General features: G+C 36.8%; 2 protein-coding genes across 2 annotated transcripts in view; one reads left to right on the top strand and one right to left on the bottom strand.

Moving 5' to 3' along the window:
- The window catches only part of LOC128661457 (capping protein, Arp2/3 and myosin-I linker protein 2-like), a 334,672-nt gene that overhangs the window by 210,722 nt on the left and 96,403 nt on the right, over positions 1–27,547 (bottom strand). The window contains exon 9 of the mRNA XM_053715711.1: positions 24,761–25,038. Within this exon, the coding sequence (XP_053571686.1) occupies positions 24,761–25,038 (278 nt within the window). The remainder of the gene's footprint in view (positions 1–24,760; positions 25,039–27,547) is intronic.
- On the top strand, positions 9,275–10,401 carry LOC128646094 (prostaglandin E synthase 3-like). Its single transcript, XM_053699538.1, has one exon. It carries the CDS (start codon positions 9,324–9,326, stop codon positions 9,804–9,806), a length of 483 nt encoding a protein of 160 aa, XP_053555513.1. The 5' UTR covers positions 9,275–9,323; the 3' UTR covers positions 9,807–10,401.

The following is a 27,547-nucleotide window of genomic DNA, read 5'->3' as shown; positions in this document are numbered from 1 at the left end:
AAATTATTTCATTTAAGGTTTTCAGCTTTTTTTTAGGGGGGTGTTTTCCCATCTTACCTTTTGGACCCCCCACCCCTTCCCAATTAATTTTATTTATGGAGCTGGTGACCCAAAAAGTTTAAATATAAAAAGAATGTGCACATTTTGTTAATGGAAGTAAGTTGTTTTAAATTGCTGCTCTATATGAATCATTAATGTTTAATTTTGATTGAGTGTCCCTTTAAGCAACTTTCTAATTAACTCCTATTATCAAATTTTCTTCATTCTCTTTGTATGTTTATTTGTAAAGCAAGAATGTAAGTTTAGATGCCGGGCCATTTTTGGTGAAAAACCTGGGTTGTCCTTGCTGATTGGACAGCACCAATAAACAAGTGTTGTCCATGGTCCTGAACCAAAAATTTGCTGGCTCCTTAGCTTAGATGCCTTCTTTTATTAATAAAGATAGCAAGAGAATGAATAAAAATTGATAATAGAAATAAATTAGAAAGTTGCTTAAAGGGACACTGTACCCAAAAAAATCTTTTGTGATTCAGATTGAGCATGAGATTTTAAGCAACTTTCTAATTTACTCCTATTATCAAATTTTCTTCATTCTCTTGGTATCTTTATTTGAAATGCAAGAATGTAAGTTTAGATGCCGGCCCATTTTTGGTGAACAACCTGGGTTGTCCTTGCTGATTGGTGGATAAATTCATCCACCAATAAAAAAGTGCTGTCCAGAGTACTGAAACCAAAAAAAAGCTTAGATGCCTTCTTTTTCAAATAAAGATAGCAAGTGAACGAAGAAAAATTGATAATAGGAGTAAATTAAAAAGTTGTTTAAAATTGCATGTTCTTTCTGAATTACAAAAGAAAAAATTTGGGTTCAGTGTCCCTTTAAAATTGCATACTCTAGCTGAATCATGAAAGAAAAAATGTGAGTTCAGTGTCCCTTTAATATAAAAAAAATAAAATAAAACCACCTTTGTTGTTGCAAATTAGCACTAGGCTCAATGTTCATATGCATATGTGCCATAGCTTCTATTCTTAACTTAAAGGAATATTAAACTCATAGCAAATAGCCACAAGTAAGCAACTGAAGTTTTCAAATCTGTAATTTTGGGCCAGATTACGAGTAAAGCGATATTTAGTGATTTTGCGCACATGCTAGCTGTGCTAGAAGTAAGCGCGTTGTGTTGTGCTTGTATAACAAATTGAAATAAAAAGTTATCGATCACGTGACGCTAACCCGATACAAGCAAAAAGCGAAAGTTAGAATATTGCGCACACGATAATCTATTCCTCCATAGAGGTCACAGGATTCTACTTGCACGCTAAAGCCAATGGATATTCGACATAAAAATATGAACATTTCTCATTCCAATGTTCTTCAAATAGAATATGTTCTATTTATTATTAAATACATATTTCTATATATATCTGACGCTAATCTGGTACAATATATATATATATACCCAATCATCTGATGAAGTGAGCATAGATGCTCACGAAACGCTCATTCGTGACGTCACTTCCGGTATCACTGATACACCGCTCGGCACACCAGCCAGCAGTGGTTTTACATATCATTTTTTTAATATTGCTTTTAAATAAGCACTTTGTTAGCACCCATTGCTAGTCATTTGTTTTAGGCATAGCCTGAAACACTTTTTAGGACTATTAGTTTTTAATCAAATTTTATTAAAGTTGTTTTCTTTTAATTGCAACCAGTCAACTCTAGATTAAATAAGAATATCCCCCTATTTCACTCTCTGTTTACCAGTACAGAGCAGTATTAGGGGGGTGTTCCACGTCTCTATTTGGAGTGGATTCCTAGCCTAATATAGCATTTTAGGAATAGAGAACATTTATACCGCAGACTGAAAAGGAAAATACTTGCTGGAACAAATAACTACAACGCTGGATTCTTTACCACTTATCCCTGTGGTACATCCAGGTGAGCAGCTATTATTGCTTGTATTTTGTTATCATACACTGCTTTACTTGGGGCACATTCGTTTTGTTTCATTTTCATTTACATGCACATGAGGATATCTATTCTGAAAGAACTGTTATAAATACCCTTTTATATATATATATATATATATATATATATATATATATATATATATATATATATATAAAACATAATTTATGTAAGAACTTACCTGATAAATTAATCTCCTTCACATTAGCAAGAGTCCACGAGCTAGTGACATATGGGATATATAATCCTATCAGGAGGGGCAAAGTTTCCCAAACCTCAAAATGCCTATAAATACACCTCTCACCACACCCACAATTCAGTTTAACGAATAGCCATGTAGTGGGGTGATAGAAAAAGGAGAAAAAAGCATACAAAAAAGAGGAACTGAAAATATAATTGTGCTTTTATACAAAAAATCATAACCACCAGAAAAAGGGTGGGTCTCATGGACTCTTGCCAATATGAAAGAAATGAATTTATCAGTTAAGTTCTTACATAAATTATGTTTTCTTTCATGTAATTGGCAAGAGTCCATGAGCTAGTGACGTATGGGATAGATATGGAAGTCCACAGAAGAGTCACTAGAAAAGGAGGGATAAAATAAAAACAGCCACTTTCCGCTGAAAAAAAATAAATCCACAAAAAATAAGTTTTTCTCATAATTGAAAGAAAAAACTTAATACATTAGCAGAAGAATCAAACTGAAACAGCTGCCTGAGGAACTTTTCTACCAAAGACTGCTTCAGAAGAAGCAAATACATCAAAATGGTAACATTTAGTAAATGTATGCAAAGAAGACCAAGTTGCTGCTTTGCAAATCTGATCAACTGAAGCTTTATTCTTAAAAGTCCAAGAAGTGGAGACTAATCTAGTAGAATGAGCTGTGATCCTCTGAGGAGGGGACTGTCCCACCTCCAAATAAGCCTTATGAATCAAAAGCTTTAACCAAGATGCCAAAGAAATTGCAGAAGCTTTCTGACCTTTCCTAGAACCAGAGAAGACAATAAATAGACTAGAAGGCTTCCGGATATCTTTAGTAGCTTCAACATAATATTTCAAAGCTCTTACAACATCCAAAGAATGCAAAGATCTTTGAAGAGTATTCTTAGTATTAGGACACAAGGAAGGAGCAACAATTTCCCTACTAATGTTGTTAGAATTCACAACCTTAGGAAGAAATGTAAGCGCAGTCCGCAAAACAGCCGTATCCTGATGAAAAAATAAGAAAAGGACACTCACAAGTGAGAGCAGACAATTTGGAAACTATTAGAGCTGAAGAGATAGCCAAAAGAAACAACACTTACCAAGAAATTAGTTTAATATCCAAAGAATGCATAGGCTCAAAAGGAGGAGCCTGCAAAGTCTTCAAAACCAAATTAAGACTCCAAGGAGGAGAGATTGATTAAATAACAGGCTTGATATGAACCAAAGCCTGAACAAAACAGTGAATATCAGGAAGCTTAGCAATCTTTCTATGAAATAAAACAGAAAGAGCAGAGATTTGTCCCTTCAAGGAATTCTAAAAGATTGCCAGGACAATTTATGAGAAGAACACCATAAAATATAGTTCTTCTAAACTCGATAATAAATCTTCCTTGAAACAGACTTACGAACCTATAACATAGTATTAATCAATGAGTCAAATAAACCTCTATGACTAAGCACTAAGCGTTCAATTTCCATACCTTCAAATTTAACGATTTGAGATCCTGATGGAAAAACTGCCATTAAGACATAAGGTCTGGTCTTAGAGGAAATGGCCAAGGCTGGCAACTGGACATCCGAAAAAGATCCGCATACCAAAACCTGTGAGGCCAAGCTGATGCTATCAGAAACATATACGATTGTTCCATAATGATCTTGGAGATCATTTTTTAAGAAGAACTAGAGGCAGAAAGGTTGGTAAAACCAATGAACTGCTAAAGCATCCACCATCTCCGCCTGAAGATCCCTGGACCTGGACAGGTACCTAGGAAGTTTCTTGTTTAGATGAGAAGCTATCAGATCTATTTCTGGAAGACCCCACATCTGTGCAATCTGACAAAATACATCTGGATGGAGAGATCACTCCCCTGGATGTAAGGTGTGATGGCTGAGGTAATCCGCTTCATAATCCGCTGCGAGTCCCTCCCTGATGATTGACATATGCCACAGTTGTGATATTGTCCGTCTGAAAACAAATGAATGGTTGTCTCTTTAACAAAGGCCAAACCTCAAGAGCCCTGAAAATAGCACGGAGGTCTAAAATATTGATTGGTAACCTCGCCTCTTGAGGTTTCCAAACCCCTTGTGCTGTCAGAGATCCCCAGACAGTTCCCCAACCTGAAAGACTTGCATCTGTTGTGATCACAGACTAGATAGGACAAACAAAAGAGGCCTCTGAATTAAACGATGATGGTCTAACCATCAAGTCAGAGAGAGTTGAATGTTGGGATTTAAGTATATCAATTGTGATATCCGAGTATAATCCCTGCACCATTGATTCAGCATACAAAGCTGCAGAGGTCTCATATGAAAACGAGCAAAGGGAATCGTGTCCGATGCTGCAGTCATGAGACCTAAAACTTCCATGCACATAGCCACTGAAGGGAATGATTGAGACTGAAGGTTTCTACAAGCTGAAACCAATTTCATTTGTCTCTTGTCTGTTAAGGATAAAGTCATGGACACTGAATCTATCTGGAAACCTAAAAAGGTGACCCTTGTCTGAGGAATCAAGAAACTCTTTTGTAAATTTATCCTCCAACCATGTCTTTGAAGAGACAACACTAGTTGATTTGTGTCAGATTTGACTAAATTTAAAGACTGAGCTAGTACCAAGATATTGTCCAAATAAGGAAACACCGCAATACCCTGTTCTCTGATTACAGATAAAAGGGCACCGAAAATCTTCTAAAAGATTCTTGGAGCTGTTGCTAGGCCAAATGTAAGAGTAACAAATTGGTAATGCTTGTCTAGAAAAGAGAATATCAGAAACCAATAGTGGTCTGGATGAATCGGAATGTGAAGATATGCATCCTGTAAGTCTATCTTGGACATATAATGACCTTGCTGAACAAAAGGCAGGATAGTACTTATAGTCACCATCTTGAAAGTTGGGATTCTTACAAAATGATTAAAAAACTTCAGATCCAGAACTGGCCTGAATGAATGTTCTTTCTTTGGGACAATGAATAGTTTTGAATAAAACCTCAGACCCTATTCCTGAAATGGAACTGGTATGATTACCCCTGAAAGCTCTAGATCTGAAACACACTTGAGAAAAGCCTGAGCCTTCACTGGATTTGCTGGAACTTGAGAGAGAAAAAATCTTCTCACAGGAGGTCTTACTCTGAATCCTATTCGATACCCTTGAGAGACAATATTCAGAGTCTACTGATTTTGAACAGAATCTGCCCAAATGTCTTGGAATAATTTCAATCTGCCCCCCACCAGCTGAACTGGATCGAGGGCCGCACGTTCATGCAGACTTGGGGGCTGGCTTTGGTTTCTTAAAAGGCTTGTATTTATTCCAACTTGAAGAAGGTTTCAAAATTGGAACCAGAGTCTTTAGGGGAAGGATTGGTTTTCTGCTCCTTATTCTGTCGAAAAGAACGAAAACGATTAGAAGCTTTAGATTTACCCTTAGATCTTTTATCCTGAGGCAAAAAAACTCCCTTCCCCCAGTGATAGTTGAAATAATTGAATCCAACTGAGAACCAAATAAATTGTTACCTTGGAAAGAAAGAGATAGTAATCTAGACTTAGATACCATGTCAGCATTCCAAGACTTGAGCCATATAGCTCTTCTAGCTAAAATAGCTAAAGACATAAATTTAACTTCAATTTTGATTATATCAAAAATGGCATCACAGATAAAATGATTAGCATGTTGGAGCAAACGAACAATGCTAGACAAATCAGGATCTGTTTCCTGTTGCGCTAGGCTATGCAACCAAAAGGTTGATGCAGCCGCAACATGAGCCATAGAAATGGCAGGCCTGAGAAGATAGCCAGAATATAAATAAGCTTTCCTTAGATAAGATTCAAGTTTCCTATCTAAAGGATCTTTAAAAGAAGCACTGTCTTCCTTAGTAATAGTAGTACATTTGGCAAGAGAAGAAATTGCCCCATCAACTTTGGGGATTTTTTCCTAAAACTCTAATCTAGCCGCTGGCAAAGGGTACAACCTTTTAAACCTAGAAGAAGGAATGAAAGAAGTACCAGGCTTAATCCATTCCTTAGCAATCACCTCAGAAATAGCATCAGGAACTGGAAAAACCACAGGAGTAACCACAGGAGGTTTATAAACAGAATTTAAGCGTTTACTAGTTTTGATATCAAGAGGACTAGACTCCTCAATATCCAAAGTAACCAACACTTCTTTTAACAAGGAACGAATATACTCAATCTTGAAAAGATAAGTAGATTTGTCAGTGTCAATGTCTGAGGTAGGATCTTCTGAATCAGAGAGACCCTCATCAGAGGAGGATATTTCAGTACGTTGTCAATCATTAGAAATTTCATCAATTTTATGAGAAGTTTTAAAAGACCTTTTAAGTTTATTAGAAGGCGGAATAGCAGACAAAGCCTTCTTTATCGCATCAGCAATATAATTTTTCATATCAACAGGGATATCATGTACATTAGATGTTGAAGGAACAACAGAAACTGTACTAGTACTGATGGAAATGTTTTCTGTGTGCAAAAGCTTATCATGACAACTGTTACATACTACAGCTGGAGATATAATCTCAGTTAATTTACAACAGATACAATTAGCTTTGGTAGAACTGTGATCAGGCAGCAGGGTTCGAACAGTTGCTTCTGAGACAGGATCAGATGGAGACATCTTGCAAAATGTAAAAGAAAAAACAACATTAAAGCAAAATTTACAATTTCCTTATATGGCAGTTTCAGTAATGGGAAAAAATGCAAACAGCATAGCCCTCTCAGCATATAGAAGGCAAGAGGCATATAGGAAGTGGGGTGAAAAATAAACTAAATTTTTTGGAGCCAAGAATGACGAACAACGCAAAAGGAAGTTAAAATATTTTTTACGCCAACAACATCCGGAAATGACGCAACTCGCGTCATAACAGATGCAACCTTGTGCAAGGAAACCTTGCGTCAATTAATACGCCGGAAATTACGAACTTGCGTCATCAAAGACGTACCTTTGCGCCAAAAAAATTATTGTGCCAAGAATGACGCAATAAATAACAGCATTTTTTGACCTTGCAAGCCTAATTTTGCCAGCAAAAAAAAACAGTCAATTTGAAAAAAAGGACTATACCCCAGGTAAGAAAAATAACTTCTTAAAACATGCTTCCCAATTTGAAACTGACAGTCTGCAAAAGGAAATATACATAGACCTGACTCATGGAAAATATAAGTAAAATACATATATTTGAGACTTTATATTATTACATAAAGCGCCAAACCATAGCTGAGAGTGTCTTAAATAATGAAAACATACTTACCGAAAGACAACCATCCACAAATAGCAGATAGCCAAACCAGTACTGAAAAAGTATCAGCAGAGGTAATGGTATATAAGAGTATATCTTCGATCTGAAAAGGGAGGTAGGAGATGAATCCCTACGACTGATAACAGAGAACCTTTGAAAAGATTTCCTCGAGGAAAACCATAAAATCAATAGGCGATACTCCCTTGACATCCCTCTGACAAACACTGTATTCTGAGAGGAATTGGGCTTCAGAATGCTTAGAAGCGCTTATCATTGGAGAAATCATAGAAATCAAGCACAAACTTCACCACCTCCATAGGGAGGCAAAGTTTGTAAAAACTGAATTGTGGGTGTGGTGAGGGGTGTATTTATAGGCATTTTGAGCTTTGGGAAACTTTGCCCCTCCTGGTAGGATTGTATATCCCATGCGTCACTAGCTCATGGACTCTTGCCAATTACATGAAAGAAAGAAATATATATATATATATATATATATATATATATGTGTGTGTATATAAAATAAAAGTCATCAACACCCAGCTCAAACCGTTTGACCTAGGATAATGAAATTTGGAAGGTACGTTGTTTTTATGATGTAGGCACCCACTAAGGAAGTATTTTTGGAAATTACGTCCCTAAGATGGTGAAAAAGGGGGGGTTATGAGGATACCTATATCTCAAAAACCAAAGATGTTACAGACTTGAAAATTGGTATTTACATTCTCCTTTAAAGATAAAGAAAGACATGTTATACCATTTCCCAAAAGTCCACCTAAGGGGGGTGAAAAGGTGAATTATGAGAATATCTATATCTCAAAAACCAAAGATGTTACAGATGTGTAAATTGGTATTTAGATTCTCCTTTAAAAATAAAGAAACACGTGTTTTATCATTTCCCGAAAATCCATGCAAAGGGGGTGAAAAGGGGGGGGTAATTTATGAAGATTCCTATATCTCAAAAAACAAACATGTTAGAAAAGTAAAAATTATAATTTAAAATTTTCATTATAAAGGAAGTTTACATCCCAAATTTCTTGCTCCTAATGTCAGTTGGTCTTAAGATATAGTAATCACTAAAAAAAGTTAATACTCTTTTTTTTTCATATCTGATAGTTGAGTTATAATATATAATTATAATTTAATATTAAAGTAATTGTAAAGGGAATCTATACTATAATTGCAATTGTAACACGTCCGTAGGTGTCGCCAGTTGCGCACGCATCCTCAAAGGAATGTTGGCTGTGCAAGGCAGCCAAAAGAATGTTGGCTGCGCGCGCAGCCAAAAGAATCCACCTGGATGCAGCGTAGGCAGACCCGAAGCCTTAAAAAAAAATCAATCAACTGCCCGCACAAAATAACTAAAAAACAAGCAACCACCCGCACGAAGTATAACAAACACCTAAACCGTCAACCCCCACATCGCAAAACAATAAAGTGATTAACCCCTAATCCACAAATAACATAATTAAAATATTAACCCCTTAACCGCCAACCCCCCACATCACAATAAACCTATTTAACCTATTAACTCTTAAACCACCAACCCCCCACATTGCAATGAACCTAATTAACCTATTAGCCTCTAAATCACCCAACCCCTACATCACAATAACCCTAATTATCCTATTAACCCCTAAACTGCCAAACCCCCACATCGCAAAAAACCCTAATTAACCTAATAACCCTTAAACCGCCAACCCCCCCACATCGAACCCTAATTAATATATTAACCCCCTATACCGTCAACTCCACCACAACGCAAATAACTAATTTAATTACTAAGCCCCCTAACCTAACACTCCCTAAATTAACCCCAATTACTACTAAATTACAATTAAAATAAATAAAAATGGCGAATAGCTGTGGCAGGAGCAAGTCGTCACGCTAGTTAGGAGTAACGCAGCAACATGCAGCCGGCATCTGCAAAGTGGTACGACAGAAGGGACTATGTCTTTGTTGAATTTTGTGTTGAAGACAGCAAACAAGTGAAAATAGATTTTGGAAAAAACAAACTAACTTTCAATTGCCTTGGGGGATCAGATAGTCTTAAGCATCTAAATGAAGTTGAACTTTTTCAAGCCATTGATCCTAATGAATCCAAACATAAAAGGACAGATAGGTCTGTTCTGTGTTGTTTACGAAAAGCAGAATCTGGCCAATCATGGCCACGTTTGACAAAAGAAAAAGCAAAGCTCAACTGGCTTAGTGTGGATTTTAACAACTGGAAAGATTGGGAAGATGACTCAGAGGAAGACATGTCAAATTTTGATCGCTTTTCAGAGATGATGAACAACATGGGAGGAGATGAGGATGTAGATTTACCAGAGGTTGATGGTGCAGATGATGACTCGCCAGATAGTGATGATGAAAAAATGCCTGATCTGGAGTAAGAAGACTTCATGGGCAGGGGTGGGTGGTTGGATGGATGGAAAACAGATTTCAACATATTTGGCAAAAGTTGCCAATACCCAAGTTGTACATACAGTTACTAAGTACTTCCAGTCAGCCTTGTTCATTTTGTTATCACGGAATGGCTTTCATCAGGAGTTGGAGCTTAAAACTGTACATGGCATCCTTTTACCATTTATCCCCAAAGAGCTTCAGCTAAAAAACTTCCATGATTTGCAAGCTTCTCTGGAACACAGTTGTATGTTGATGTCATATGTGGCTATAATGGAACAGCATGGATTGTGTTTACATTTTAAATTTTGTTTTCCTACCCCAGATCTTCATTAGATGGAGTTTCTTGTATTAGTACATGCACAAAGACACTGGCAAAACTGACATACATATAATAAACCATGCAAGAAAGCTTATTTTTTATAAAAGGTTTTATAAACTATAGTTAAGCTATAGCATACAAAATCAATCTGCTTGATTGAAAAATGTCATCTAGTCTTACATTGTCCTTTGTTGTAAAGTATTAGTTTTATGGCTATACAGAGACATAGATGTCAGCGATTATTAAAACTAAAGTTTTCATGGGCTTTGTTCCTGTTTTTAAATCATGCCTCACTGCATTATTACTAGATGTCCACACATCTATGGACCTCTAATGAAAATGAAAAATGTACTGTCCACTCTACTTTATGCCCCACAGAGCACTACTTCATCTCATTTTGCAGAGGAATGAGGGGTTTTATAAGGGTTGTGGACATGTTTGTCTTTGGTACTGTAGAGTAACCTCTTAAGATGTGTGTATTAGCTACTTTGCCAGTAATTTTCTCTTCAAATTGTTCGTTATGAACCACATTAACAATTGAGGACTTGCATCCTTAAAGGCACAATAAAGTCAAAAACAAATTTCCATGATTTGGATGGAGCATGCGATTTAAACAACTTTCCAACTTGCTTCTATTTGTATTTTATTTGTATCCTTTGTTGAAAAGCATCCCTAGGTAGGCTCAAAAGCAGCAATTTACTACTGGGAGCTAGCTGCTGATTGGTGGTTGCACATTTATACCTCTTGTCATTGGCTCACCCAATTGTGTTGAGCTTCCAGTAGTGCATTGCTGTTACTTGAACACGAGATACCATGATAATTAAGCGACTCAAAGGATATAATAGAAACTTCAGACTCATAAAAGAAACATCACAGCTTATGTTTGGTTTTAACCTTTTAAAGCCGTTATGCCGTTCCATTCCGTCATAATTAGACTGGGCTTTAAAGCCGTTATGACGGAATGGAACGTCATAACTAACGGCTGTCCTGAAGCCTTCTGTGCTTCAGGGATTTAATCGCGGTCTGGAGGGCGTTCCTAGGATTGTAGGGACGCCCCCCAGATGCGATCCAATAATTGAAATCTCGCGATCGTATGCACGATCGCGTAGTTTCAATTTGTCTACATCGGAACAGTTGTTCCGATGTAGGCACTTTAACCCTGTCACGAAAGGGTTAATAAATCAAGTTTATCAATAAAAATGCTCCTATGTATGTTTTAAAGGCCTTACACATTTCAGCAAAAAACAAGTTTAAAAAGCTAAGTATTTTCCATTGAGTGTTCTTGAATTCCTGAATGAGGTTCACCTATGTGAAGTCTTTTGAAGCCCTTCTCAAAGAGTTCAGCGTTGCTGAATAAATATGTTTTAAGGGAACTTAAAACCTCCTTTTTTCTTTTTTTTTTTAAAGCCGTGCATAATTCAGTTTCAACCTGATTTGATTGTCCACAACAAGATAAACCTTTGAAACATATATATTTAAGAGATGTATATCCTGAACCGCTTTTAATTTTGAAAATCCTGCACGTATTTACTTACAAAACAAGTTTCAAATGGTTGTATAATACATTGCTTAAAGGGACAATACATCATTTTGATTGCTCGTTGTTATATGCCAGAGAAGCATCTTGCAATATTAAGAAGTAAATTACATTTTAAGTATTCATAGTTTGTTGGGGGCCGAGAATGGTGCCAGGCTCTGCCCACCTGTTGCATGTATATGTTGGTATGTTTAGTTTCTCCAATCACGCTCAACTTTTATATACGTTTTCCTACTCGCACATTCTGATTTTGTGCATGTGCAATTTTCAAATAGCTAACACAAAAATATTAAATGTGCACAAGAAAACAGCTAACTGGACAAGAAAGCTGTGGGCGGAGCTTGGTGCCCATTTTCAGCTGCTGACAATGATTAAGTTTACAAGATTTATAGATGTGAAACCCACTGGGAGAGGCTTGTCTGGTATGTTACAATTGGTAATAAAGAATAAGTGTTGGGTCTAGACTGTCCCTTTTTTATATGATTTCTATAAATGCATAGTACAATTAATTTCCCTTAAAAAGCAAAATCAAGAGATGTTTTCATGCCCACCCCCGAAATAAAGTTGTTGCACTAAATTGATTAATTCTCCCACATCTAGCCCTGAAGTGAAGAAATGTGATCTAACCATGCAAAATACTTGCAAGGCTTTTTTTACAGCTAAATGCACTAGTTTCTAAAATCTTGGATACTAGAATGACGTTATGCTGAAATTTCTTAAAGGGACAGTTAACACATTTTTGTTCTTTAAAAAGAAAGCTAGTCCCTTTATTACCCATTCCCCAGTTTTGCATAACCAACACTGTTAAAGAAATACTTTTTACCTCTGATTACCTTGTATCTAAGCCTCTGCAAACTGCCCCCTTATTTCAGTTCATTTGACACTTGCATTTTAGCCAATCGGTGCTCACTCCAGGATAACTTCACAAGCTCAATGTTGTCTATATGAAACACATGAACTAATGCCCTCTAGTTGTCAAAATGCATTCATATTACAGGCAGTCTTCAAGGTCCAAGAAATTGGCATATGAAACTCCTTGGTTTAGCTTTCAACTAAGAATACCAAGAGAACAAAGCAAATTGGTGATAAAAGTAAGTTGGAAAGTTGTTAAAAATTGCATTCCCTATTTAAATCATGAGGTTTTTTTTTGGACATGACTATCCCTTTAAGTGCCTGAGTTTCAGAATAACCTTATGTGACATCAACTTGTATCATGTTTCACAAGGGCTTTTAATAGGGTTAGTTGATAATTAGGGTCATGTGGACACTGAGTGGTGATGAAGAAATTGCCACCCTCCCAGCCATGTTTAGCCAGTATAATTGATCTAATTTAACACTTTTGTCTCTGGCTTTGGAAGAAAATAGCCAGCTGTATATTGTTCTCATCAGTTTGTACATTTAGACCAAATTGTATTTGCACTGTCACAATATATATTAAAGAGAGATTAACAATGTTAATACACTATTCAGTTTGTTTTTTATTTATTTCTATCATGAGGTGAAGAAGCTTAGTTGTGTTCAGTGGTGGGTTTTTTTCAATTGTCTCCATTATTTTTTAATAAACTGCTAAGATGAAAAAAAAAAAAAAAAAAAAAAAAAAATAAAAAAAAATAACATTTAAAGGGATACTGAACCCAAATTTTTTTCTTTCATGATTCAGATAGAGCATGTAATTATAAGCAACTTTCTAATTCACTTCTATTATCAATTTTTCTTCGCTCTCTTGCTATCTTCATTTGAAAAAGAAGGCATCTAAGCTAAGGAGCCAGCAAATTTTTGAATCAGCACCATGGACAGCACTTTTTTTTATTGGTGCTGTCCAATCAGCAAAGACAACCCAGGTTGTTTACCAAAATGGGCCGGCATTTAAACTTACATTTTTGCTTTTCAAATAAACATAGCAAGAGAATAAAGAAAATTTGATAATAGGAGTTAATTAGAAAGTTGCTTAAAATTGCATGCTCTATCTGAATCACGAAAGAAAAAATTTGGGTTCAGTGTCCCTTTAATTACAAAAAATAAAAAAGTCTAACATTACAGAAAAAAACAAAAAAACCTAATTCCTATAAAAAAGCCCCCCAAAAATAAAAATACTCTATAATCTAAACTACCAATAGCCCTTAAAAGAGCCTTTTGCAGGGCATTGCCCTAAGTTAAACAGCTCTTTTACCTCTAAAAAATACTAAGTCCCCCCAACAGTAAAAAAACCCCACTCAACAAAGCCCCCAAAATAAAAAACCTAACATTAAAAAAACAAAACTACCCATTGTCCCTAAAAGGGCATTTGTATGAGTATTGCCCTTAAAAGGTCATTCAGCTCTTTTACTGCCCTTAAAAGGGCAATCAGCTATTTTTCAAGCCCAAAAAACCCTGATAATAAAAAAAACACCCCAAAAATAAAAAAGCCTAAAACCTAAAGCCCCAAATAGGTACTCACTGTTCCTGAAGTCCGGACGAGAAGGTCTTCTTCCAGACGGATCCATCATCTTCTATCTTCATCCTGAGAGAAGGCGGTGCAGAGCGGAGGTGCGGAGCAGTGTTCCCCATGCCTGGATCCTCAGCGGCGGTCCTCAACAGCGGCGGTCCTTGGCGGCGTGGTGGCTCCTCTTCTTGAGATTGGTTGCATACTGAAGATTGAATGCAAGGTACCCCATATTTATTGGGGTACCTTGCATTCCTATTGGCTGAAATTTTGAAACAAGCCAATAGGATGATAGCTACTAAAATCTTATTGGCTGATTTGAACAGCCAATAGGACTAAAGTAGCTCTAATCCTATTGGTCGATTTCAAAATCAGGCGGACAGGGTTATGGAGCAGCTGTCTTTAGACCGCTGCTTCATAACTGCTGTTTCTGGCGAGTCTGAAGACTCGCCAGAAACACGGGCCCACAAGCTCCATACTGAGCTTGATAAATGGGCCTCATTATAAACTCACAGTTCTCATGTTTACACTGGCAAAAGTGGGTAAAAAAGTCATACCTTTTAAACTGTCCCATACGGTTACCCAATCCAACAACCCCTCCTACTTGCCCTTAAGGCATTCACTCCAAAATATCAGCACTGGATTCGGTTACTAACATCACAAATCTCCACACTCACCCCAAAGCACGGCCAGGCACAGGAAATTCAAACAACCGCCACGCTTTGATTGGATGGACGTCTGGCTGTCAGAGATCACTAACCACGGAGCAAGCTGCTAGTGCATCTGGGAGTTGTAGTCTTTTGCCTCCAGCTTCAGGGCAAAGATTAGGCTGCAATTAACTCAACCCTGCTCGCGGTACCCCGCCCCCGAGCTAAGAGCTCCCCTGGCCAGCTAATTTTTTTTAATCTGTGTTCACTGCTGCTTGCTGCCAGGGGAGCTCTTAGCCTGGGGCATTTGAGGGTAGTTCCGGGACACGGGGCATACAGTCCCAAACCGGGACTGTCCCGGTGATATCGGGGCGGGTGGCAACCCTACCTGCACATGACAGATGCACACTCCCTAGCTTGCCTGGGACAAGCAAGCATCCTGATTGGCTGCTTAAAGTATCTTTACAAAGGGTGTGAATATTTAGGAAATCTGAGGTAAAATATATTTTTTACAAAGAGATATTCAGCTGATATTTCAGCTGCATCAGTTTCAAGTGCTTCAACATTTGGGTATCATGGCCCTTTAAGCCACTTGAAATCCTCCTGGTCATTTAGGGGCATTTGTACAGGAGATTGTGCTCTGAGCTAACCAATCACTGTGTAGAATGTTGGAGATTCAGATAAATTTCACTATACTAAGTATGAGGGAGGCACTCCAGGCTCTCTGCACACTTCTAAGGAGCATTTTACAGCAAAACCATGCCAAATAAATAATGAATATGTATTGCAATGTTACTTTATATTCCCTAATTAAACACAAGATGGGATAAAATGTTGAGTAAAATGTTGCTTTGAGCACTTTCAAATTACTCACCTATGTGGTAAATAGAAATACAAGGAACATTTTCAAGAATAGATGGGATATCAATGAGTGTAACTGTTTAAAGGGACAGTCTACTTGATTTTTTTTATTGTTTAAAAAGATATATAATCCCTTTATTAACATTTTCCCAGTTTTGCATAAACAACATGGTTATATTAAAACACTTTTTACCTCTGTGATTACCTTTTATCTAAGCCACTGCAAACTGCCCCCTTAGCTCAGTGCTTTTTACAAACTTGCATTACAGCCAATTAGGGTTGACTTGTTCATAACTCCATGGGAGTGAGCACAATGTTATCTATATGGCACACAAGCTAAGAAAGGGCCAGATTTAAGTGAAGCGCAAATGTTTGCGCGTAAGCGATATCAGGTTTTCGCAATCTTTTGTGTACAGGTTAAATTCCGCTCGTATTACGAGTTAAAAGTAAAAGTGATCGCGTGAGCGCAACTGTGATTTGCGCTAGAATGATTACCGCTTCCTCAGCGCTGTGGTTAACTGTTTTGTGACACAAAGTGTCACAAAACACATCAACAATACATTACAAAGTACACTTACACTCATAATAACAATATCTTATAAAAAAAAAATATTTAAAAAAAATATTGTACACAAAAGTTACAAGGGCTCAAAAAGATATCAGATCTCAGGTAGGCAAAGGACTTTAACACAGGGATACATACATATAAATGTCTACAGATGTAAATGTATGTGTATATATGTGTACATATGTTTTTATGTATTTATATGTGTATAATACATTTATTTACAGACATGTATACACATAAATACATATGTATACATATAAAGACATATGTATAAGTGCATTGGAGCCCTTTGCATTTAAGTAGATGAAAACATGAAAAAAGCATATGTATGCAATATTCATATTTTCATGTCAGGTTTGCGCATATTAGAATATGCGATTGGGCTTGACCATATTAGAATATGCGATCAGGGTTGCGCATATGAAAATATGAGATTGGTTTAGCGCAAATGTGACTATGCGATTTCTATGGATTTCTATGGATTTTTGTGCTCGTCGGGTTACCTCTAGAGCGAAAACAGTTTACTTTCTACTCAAAATAGGAGCACAACCCGATGAGCGGAAAAAAAAATCTTAATTCTAGCGCAATTGACGCTCAAGCGGGAGCCCAAAATGCACTGAGATAAGAGGCGGTCTTCGAGGGCTTAGAAATCAGCCTATGAGCCTACTTAGGTTTAGCCTTTAAAGAAGATAATGCCAAGAGAACAAAGCAAATTTGATGATAAAAGTAAATTGTAAAGTTGTTTAAAATTGCATTCCCTATCTGAATCATGAAATTTTGACTAGACTGCCCCTTTAAGGTAACTAATATTTTAGAGAAATGGTAGGAAATACATGGGATAGCTTTCCAACAGAGGTGGTAAATAAATTAAGCATGAAAATCCTGTGCTTTATTTCAGTAACGGACCTACTCAATAGAGGGCCCTGGTGCAAAAAAATGTTTGTGCTCCCAAAGATACTTCAGTAGTAATCAATAGTAACACTATTCTTGCTGCTCTGTATAATGATCATGAGGACAGATGGACCTGCAACCTGAACTAATAAAAGGTTCCCCTGAATTAGAATTGTACATATTCTGCACATGCCATATGTATAGACTGGCAGCTATGGGCCCCCTCAGCATTGTTTCACAGAAGATTTGACTCAAATACTATGATAGGCTATAAAAAGACATGGGGAACGTTGAAGAACTTTTCTTCTGAAGACTGATCAGCAACCCTGACTTCAATACATACAGTTGTGGTTTTAGCCTATCACTAAAAGGAGATGTATTAGAGAATTTGAGAGGAAACAGGAGTGTGTAAAGTATTTTAACATATCCCTCAACCACGAGCTGAGGTTGCTATGCACCCCACTTATTACTGCAGCATCCCAAAACATCAAATATGCCAGCAGCCCTACTTTCTATCACTATTATCCATAGGACACCCCTATTCATTTTAAACCTACTTGTGCCAAGAGGCATTACAATTAGAATATTTGTCTATGACAAGTATATATCTTCTTAAAAGTACATGCAAGAGTGAATATTTTTTACTAGAAATTTGGTTTATGTATTGCTCAGAATAGATTAAAATAAGTGAATTTGTTTTTGTTTACATTTTGGAAATATAAAAAAAAGAAAGTTATGTACATTCAACTCTTAAAGGGACAGTCTACACCAGATTTGTTATTGTTTTAAAAGATAGATAATCCTTTCATTACCCATATCCCAGTTTTGCATAACCAACACAGTTATATTTATATACTTTTTACCTCTTTGATTATCTTGTATATAAGCCTCTGCAAACTGCCCCTTTATTTCAGTTCTTTTGACAGACTTGCAGTTTAGCCAATCAGAGCTGGCTCCCAGGTAACTTCACGTGCATGAGCACAATTTTATCTATATTAAACACATGAACTAACACCCTCTAGTGGTGAAAAACCTGTTAAATGCATTCTGAAAAGAGGTGGCCGTCAAGGTCTAAGAAATTAGCATATGAACCTCCTAGGTTAAGCTTTCAACTAAGAATACCAAGAAAACAAAGCAAAATTGGTGATAAAAGTAAATTGGAAAATTGTTTAAAATTACATGCTCTATCTGAATCATGAAAGTTTATTTTGGACTAGACTGTCCCTTTAAAGGAAAATAATGATATATGTGTATTTCAATTCTTCATAGCATTATTTTGCTATATATTTGCATTAACAAAAATGCTTCTAGTAAAAGTTATTGCTGTTTTAGCAACATATGCACATAGGCTTTGCATGACCTGTGCACCCTCATTCAAACACAGCACCTGCTTAGAGAGTCTATGGTGGTGTGTATAAAGTCAGGGATGATACAGGCCATTACTTACTCTCTTAGCGAGGTTTACAGAGAGTAAGTAATGGCCTGTATCAATGGCCTGTCACTGAACTAATACATTTTCTAGCACTGTTACTAACATAAATATATTGTAAATTTGCTTCTATTTAAAAGTGAAATACGCTCACCTAATTTTCAGTTTTGATTATTATGTTCTTTTAAGGTCATCAATGAAATAGGAAAAGTGAAGGATTGACCAGTGCAGTTAGTGGCGTCTTGCTTCTCATTATGAATGTAATGGGAGAATTAGCTAACATGAGGTTTTAGTGAGAGCACCTGTTGGTCACCCATGTTTGGCAGTGTTACTATGTAGCATTATCTCTCTGTTGTAAAGATAAGTAAACATTTATAGAGCTATTTTTTACAGATGAGTGTAGAACGTTAAAGGACCAGTAAATACCCTAGATTTGCATAATCAGCAAATACATGACAAAGACAATGCAATAGCACTTAGTTTGAACTTCAAATGAGTAGTAGATTTTTTTTTCTGACAAATGTCAGTTATGTCTATTTCCACTCCTCCTGTATCATGTGACAGCCATCAGCCAATCGCAGATGTATATACGTACATTCTGTAAATTTTTGCACATGCTCAGTAGGAGCTGGTGACACAAAAAGTTTTAATATAAAAAGAATGTGCACATTTTGTTAATGGAAGTAAATTGGAAAGTTGTTTAAAATTACATGCTCTATCTGAATCCTGAAAGTTTTATTTTGACTTGAGTGCCCCTTTAAAGGAATAGTCTAGTCAAAATTAAAAACTTTCATGATTCAGATAGAGCATGCAATTTTAACCCCTTAAGGACAAGGACATTTTTCAATTTCTTACCCTTAAGGACCAGGGCTATTTTTACATTTCTGCGGTGCTTGTGTTTAGCTATAATTTTCCTCTTACTCATTTACTGTACCCACACATATTATATACCGTTTTTCTCGCCATTAAATAGACTTTTTAAAGATACCATAATTTTCATTCTATCTTATAATTTACTATAAATTTATCAAATATGATGAAAAAAATGGAAAAAAAACTTTTTTTTTTTCTAACTTTGCCCCCCCTCCCCATTTTATTTTTCAAATTTAGTGATATTTACATTGTAACACTGATATCTGTCAGGAATCCCTGAATATCTCTTTACATGTATATATATATTTTTTTTTAGTAGACAACCCAAAGTATTGATCTAGGCCCATTTTGGTATATTTCATGCCACCATTTCACCGCTAAATGCGATTAAATAAAAAAATCGTTAACTTTTTCACAAACTTTAGGTTTCTCACTGAAATTATTTACAAATGGTTTGTGCAATTATGGCACAAATGGTTGTAAATGCTTCTCTGGGATCCCCTTTCTTCAGAAATAGCAGACATATATGGCTTTGGCATTGCTTTTTGGTAATTAGAAGGCCGTTAAATGCCGCTGCGCACCACACTTGTATTATGCCCAGCCCAGCACTCTTTGGCCCTCTCTGCACCGGACATGGCCGGTATCGTTGGTGGGTGGGCGGTCATCGATGGGCCGGGTAATGTAGAGGGGGGCGGGATCGGGGCGGGCCGTGGGCGGAGGGCGGGCACGTGCATGGGGCGGGAGCGGGTGGGAACCGCTACACTACAGAAAAGATTTTGTTATAAAAGTGGGAGAAAGGGGTATTTTAATTTTTTTTTAAAAATCAATCGAAGGTATCTAGGAGGGGGTGGGGGGTTGGTCTTTGGTGGGGGGGGAGCTACACTACAGAAAAGGGAAAAAAAAATAAAAAAGCAACAATTTTATTCTAAACTGGGTACTGGCAGACAGCTGCCAGTACCCAAGATGGCGCCCATTAAGGCAGAGGGGGAGGGTTAGAGAGCTGTTTGGTGGGGGATCAGTCAGGTTGGGGGCTAAGGGGGGGTCCTACACAGCAGCATATGTAAATATGCTTAAAAAAAAAAGAAGCCTAAATATACCTTTCATTTTAGTACTGGCAGAGTTGCTGCCAGTACTTAAGATGGCGGGGATAATTGTGGGGTGGGGGAGGGAAGAGAGCTGTTTGGGAGGGATCAGGGGGTCTGATGTTTCAGGTGGAAGGCTGAGCTCTACACTAAAGCTAAAGCTAAAATTAACCCTGCAAGCTCCCTACAAGCTACCTAATTAACCCCTTCACTGCTAGCCATAATACACATGTGTTGCGCAGCGGCATCTATCGGCCTTCTAAGTACCAAAAAGCAACGCCAAAGCCATATGTCTGCTATTTCTGAACAAAGGGGATCCCAGAGAAGAATTTACAACCATTTGTACCATAATTGCACAAGCTGTTTGTAAATAATTTCAGTGAGAAACCTAAAGTTTGTGAAAAAGGGAACGTTTTTTTTTATTTGATCACATTTGGCGGTGAAATCGTGGCATGAAATATACCAAAATGGGCCTAGATCAATACTTGGGGTTGTCTACTACACTACACTAAAGCTAAAATTACCCCAAAAAGCTCCCTACATGCTCCCTAATTAACCCCTTCACTGCTGGGCATAATACACGTGTGGTGCGCAGTGGCATTTAGCGGCCTTCTAATTACCAAAAAGAAACGCCAAAGCCATATAAGTCTGCTATTTCTGAACAAAGGGGATCCCAGAGAAAAATTTACAACCATTTATGCCATAATTGCGCAAGTTGTTTGTAAATAATTTCAGTGAGAAACCGAAAGTTTGTGAAAAAAATTGAGAAAAAGTGAACTATTTTTTGTATTTGATCGCATTTGGCTGTGAAATGGTGGCATGAAATATACCAAAATTGGCCTAGATCAATACATTGGGATGTCTACTAAAAAAAAATATATACATGTCAATGGATATTCAGGGATTCCTGAAAAATATTAGTGTTCTAATGTAACTAGCGCTAATTTTGAAAAAAAGTGGTTTGGAAATAGCAAAGTGCTACTTGTATTTATTGTCCTATAACTTGCAAAAAAAGAAAAGAACGTGTAAACATTGGGTATTTCTAAACTCAGGATAAAATTTAGAAACTATTTAGCATGGGTGTTTTTTGGTGGTTGTAGATGTGTAACCGATTTTGGGGGTCAAAGTTAGAAAAAGTGTGGGTTTTTTTTCGTTTTTTTCTCATATTTTATATATTTTTTATAGTAAATTATAAGATATGATGTAAATAATGGTATCTTTAGAAAGTCCATTTAATGGCGAGAGAAATGGTATATAATATGTGTGTGTACAGTAAATGAGTAAGAGGAAAATCACAGCTAAACACAAACACTGCAAAAATGTAAAAATAGCCTTGGTCCCAAACGGACAGAAAATGGAAAAGTGCTGTGGTCATTAAGGGGTTAAGCAACTTTCTAATTTACTCCTATTAGCAATTTTTCTTTGTTCTCTTGGTATCTTTATTTAAATGTAAGCTTAGGAGTCGGCCCATTTTTGGTTCAGCACCTGGGTAGCGCTTGCTGATTGGTGGCTACAGGGTGTACATGCACGCCACCAGGGGTAACTACTCAATACCGCAAACACAAACTTCAAAATCCAATGAAGTGGCAGCATAAAAAGTTAATTAATAAAAGCACAGGGTTATAAGCAGCAACGTTTCGGGACAACTCCCTTAGTCAGCATGACTAAGGGAGTTGTCCTGAAACGTTGCTGCTTATAATCCTGTGCTTTTATTAATAAACTTTCTATGCTGCCACTTTGTTGGATTTTACATTTAGATACCAATCAGAAAATGCTACCCAGGCGCTGAACCAAAAATGGGCCGGCTCCTAAGCTTACATTCTTGCCTTTTCAAATAAAGATACCAAGAGAACGAAGAACATTTGATAATAGGAGTAAATTAGAAAGTTGCTTAAAATTGCATGCTCTATCTAAGTCATGAAAGTTAAATTCTGACTAGACTATTCCTTTAAGGAGACATTTTTTTAGTGTGATGGACCTAAAAATTGACATTTCAAAATGTTTACGGTGGAAAGGTTGATGTTTCCGAGTTTGAAAATAGAAAACCTTTGTTTTATATAGAAGGTTCATACCATTTTACGAAGTTATTAAACACATCAAGATGTAAACAAAACATAGTGAAAATAATAGAATATATCTACAATAGGGACAGTCATTCCAATTGTGAGCTATCCTCCAGTGGAAGTTGGCTGAAAGAACCAATGAATGAGTAGTAGTAAAAACAAACTTCCTATCAAATCAGCTACTAGAAACTATTGCATGCATGACTTCTATTATGTAATTTGCTACATTCTTTAGATATCCTTTGTTGAAGAAATGGCAATGCCCATGGATGAGCCAATCACACAAGGCATCCATGAGCAGCCACCAATCAGCAGCTACAGAGCCTATCTAGATATGCTTTTCAGCAAAGGATATCAAGAGAATGAAGCAAATTAGATAATTGAAGTAAATTAGAAAGTTGTTTAAAATGACATGCTTTTTCCATATCGTGAAAGAAAAATTTTGGGTTTCATGTCCCTTTAAAATAAACAGATTTAACTTAATCTTTTCTGTTGCAGTAGGAAATAATACAAATAAATGATATACCAGAATGAACATCAAGAGTGTTAAAGAAGAATTGTAAACAAATGTTGTTTTATAAGATTTTGTAAATGAGGAAAGGCCTGATAATGCTCATATGGAAAACAAGAGAGAATTACATCTAGATAAATTATATCAAGGACAAGTGGAAGAGAAGCATGTAAAGAATAGGACAAAGGCAGGGAGCCAGCCATTAAACAGAAACCCAGAGGGGAGAAGGAGTATGATGGGAAATACAAATGCAGAGAGACAGCCATAAAAGAGAGAATCCTAGTGAGACATTCAGAGAATAAAGATAAAACTGAACCACACACTTGTCTCAACAAACCAAAAGCCATGGGTGTCACAAGCATGGGAACCATTCCTGTCCCCTTCCAGTGCATAATAGCTGGCTCCTCTATGTGCCCCCAACTGTGATATTCCACTAACAAGTGATGTTTTTGTTTTGTTTTGCCAAACGTGTTTTTGTGTATATGTTTCTGGGGATAACTCTGCAACACAAACCTGGATCTAGCATACTTCCCCACATTTCCAAGACAATTTTAATTATGCTTCCTTTATTACCCTATCACAAAAAATGAAATATCAAAATCCCTTACCAGGAGCATTCATCTCACAAATCCTGCACCCTCATCTAATATTGCAAATCTTTGAACCCCTAGGCTCCTAACCGGAAAAAAAACAAAAAAAAAACTAAATCTCACTCAATTCCCCCATCATCCATGACCCTCTCACATTTCCACCATGCACAGCACACTTCAAACCCTACCTCCAAACACCTTCACACAAACTCCAACCATTGCATCTTCCATAAACTTTAGCCCTTTTACTACCCCAAATTCTAATCCTTCCCCCAACACACACACACTAATGGATATTATTCCCACTTCCTAGGAAACCCTTATCTTATCCACACCACCCTCATCTATAAAGCCTAGTGCTTACATCAGTTAAAGTATAAATGAAATACATATCTATATATGATCATTTATATTAATAAATCTGTCTGTCTGTCTATCTATCTCTATTATCTATCTATCTATCTATCTATCTATCTATCTATCTCTATTTTCTATTTATTTATCTATCTGTCTATCTATTATCTATTTATCTATCTATCTATCAATCTATCTCTGTCTGTTTATCACTAAAATATAAACACAAACAGCACACACATATAAAATATCTATGCATAGCTGTCAATGGTTGATAAATGATTAGGTGTTTGTGTTTATATCTGACATGATTACTAAAACAGTCATTTCTTTAACCTTGTTTAATGTATGTATCCCACGCATTACATGAATTCCTGCAGTGTTGGTGAAGCACACAGCATAAATAGATATATTAAGGTAGAAGGAACAGCCACATTAACATTATGCAGATGTACACAGCACTGTAAGTTATAGGCTGATGTCTTATTTTTCCCATCTCACCAACCCATATTGCATGGATCTCAGACACAGGAAAGGCCAAACTCCCAATTCCAGGTGTAAATATACCAGTACTGACATATGTAATGCAGTTAATTTCTAACCCCTCTGTACAGATCAATTGGGAAAACCCAGACAGTAAAACCTGCAACCAGCAACAAACACAGCTGTTTAGCTCTGTGTATAACAAGGGTATCAGCAGGAGGTGATGATCTGGCAGGGATTTAACGTGCAGTGATTCTAAGAGTGTGCATGGATGTATCTCTGCAATGTCAGGCCCCCCCCCAAACACTCACATGAGCTCTCCGTGGTGGCTGACGGCTGGTCCTGTTGGGTCGGGGTCTCTGTCGAGTATAGTGCTGCAGTTTCTCCCCCTGGGTTGGAAGGTCCATAGGGTGCTGTGAGCATGCAGGCTGTGAGGATGCAAGCGAGCAGCAGCAGCCTCCTCTATCCTCAGCATCCTTTAGAGAAACAGGGAGTGGCTTCAGGGGAGAGCAGCTGAACGGCAGCAGCATCTGGCCTGTAACAGCCTCTGTCTCCTGTACCGGAGCATCCGCATCCAGCTTGCTGACTCCTTGGGGAGAACACACGATCATTAGGGTGGAAGCTTTTGATGGGGTGAAGGGAACTGCTATTGCTATTAACCTCTCACACACTACAGTTCCCCAGACCACTAATACATGCTGAGTTTAACCCATAACACCCCATACAATCAATACTGTTTATTAATTCTCTTAGGCAAATCAGTTTGATATTGATGTATTTGAACTGTGATTTAATACTGAAGCATTTGAATATAGTTGAAAAAATAAATAAATATGGAATGTACAATCTGAATATTTAAAGGCATCCAGGGAAATCAATTAAGCTTGTGATCACAGCAGGTTGTTTTTAAAGGAGTTAATACTAAATGCCTATTAAATATTTTGTTCCTGCTGTTAAGTAATAAAAATAGAACAAATAAGTACATTTGTACTGAAACACACAATGTATTCTATAAATAATAAAAAGTTATGTGAAATTAAACAATGCATTTTATTTATCTGAGTATGAGGCTAAGTATATGGTTTAGGCTGTTGTGCTTAAAGGGACATGAAAGCCAAATTTTTTCTTTCATGATTCAGATAGAGAATACAATTTTAAACAACTTTCTAATTTACTTCTATTATCTAATTTTATTTAATTCTCTTGTTATCATTTGTTGAAGGAGCAGCAATGCACTAATGGTTTCTAACTCAACACATGGGTGAACCAATCGCAATCGATATATATATATATATATATATATGCAGCCACCAATCAACAGCTAGAACCAAGGTTATCTGCTGCTCCTGAGCTTTCCTATATAAACCTTTCAGCAAATGATAACAAGAGAAGGAAGCAAATTAAATAATAGAAGTAAATTGGAAAGTTGTTTAAAAATGAATTCTCTATCTGAATCATGAAAGAAAAATGTTGGGTTTCATGTCTCTTTAATGGCTAAGCACTTTTCAAGCCTCACTATAGACTTTAGAAATAGATAAATATAATAAAACAAAGGAAAGAAATGTGGTGGGAGGTATTTATATAGTTATAATATTTGTAGAAAATGAAGTAACGTTTTTTTTCCACCACAGTTGTGCAGAAAATATACTGATGGAATAAAATAGTAAAAGCTGACAAGCCTGTTGAATGGCAAAAAAAAAAAAAAAATCTCTCTTCCTTGTCACGCTGTCTGCCAGAGAAACCAGTAAAGCAATGCATAGCAAGGTTTTGCAACAGTCTTTGGCAGCAAAGGGGTTAAACAACCCTGCAATTTGTACACTTTTAGGCCTTGTATTTAGATTCACTAAAATGGAATTGATGTATTAAAAGGATATTCCTGTCAAAAGTTAAATGCACAAAGATGAATTACTTTTCTGGATAGAAACAAATTTGCAATATAGATGTATTGGCAAAAATGCTTCTAGTACAAGTTATCACTATTTTAATGTTAACATTTTTCTCTGCACGTGCATGTGAGGCAAAGCTAGATAATGTCAGTGCACCAGTAAATACCTCAGCTGCTCAGAGAGACATTGGGACTTGTATCATGTCAGCAATGATGCAAATAGAGTCTTTACCAGGTGACACATGCATTGTAGGCTCTCTGAGCCAGTGCTGTGTTTAAAATGCTGGTGCATGGCACACACTTAAAGGGACATTAAACCCATAATGTTTCTTTCATGATTCAGGTAGAGAATACAATTTTAAACAACATCCCAATTTACTTCTATTATCTAGTTTGCTTCATTCTTTAGATATCCTTTGTTGAAGAAATAGCAATGCACGTGGATGAGCCAATCACACGAGGCATCTATGCGCAGCCACCAATCAGAAGCTACGGAGCCTATCTAGATATGCTTTTCAGCAAAGGATATCAAAAGAATGAAGCAACTTAGATAATAGAAGTAAATTAGAAAGTTATTTTAAATGACATGCTCTTTCTCAATCATGAAAGAAAAACATTCAGTTTCATTTCCCTTTAACTACACTCTTGAAACAGCTATAGCTTTTATTAGAAGCATTTTTGCTAATACATGTATATTACAAAAATACTTCTATTCAAATCTGAAATTCACCTTTTTGCATTCCAATTTGGGCTGGAACGTCCCTTTAAGCTTACAGGGCCATACTAGTGTAACAATAAAATGCTTTATTTTATTAGTGCATTTAGCAGCAGACACAACAGTAGGATTGAAGCATGTGCATATGCCCCCCTTCCCACATAAGCTTGTTAGTGTAGGGAAGCACTTGGTGTGAAAGTCAAGGATGTGTTTGATGTCACTGGCATTTTTCCAGGCTTGAGAGCAAATATATGTAAATGTGATCTACTGCCATATTTGTAGTGGGTTTTCGTTCATACTAAAAGATATCATTTAAAGGACCAGTCAACACATTAGATTTGCATAATCAACAAATGCAAGATAACAAGATAATGCAATAGCCCTTAGTCTGAACTTCAAATGAGTAGTAGATTTTTTTATAACAAATTTCAAAGTTATGTATATTTCCACTCTCCTTGTACCATGTGATAGCCATCAGTCAATCACAAATGCATATAC

The sequence above is a fragment of the Bombina bombina genome, chromosome 1, assembly GCF_027579735.1.
Source record: "Bombina bombina isolate aBomBom1 chromosome 1, aBomBom1.pri, whole genome shotgun sequence".
NCBI lineage: Eukaryota > Metazoa > Chordata > Amphibia > Anura > Bombinatoridae > Bombina > Bombina bombina.
This window is presented reverse-complemented; position numbering and strand designations above follow the sequence as displayed.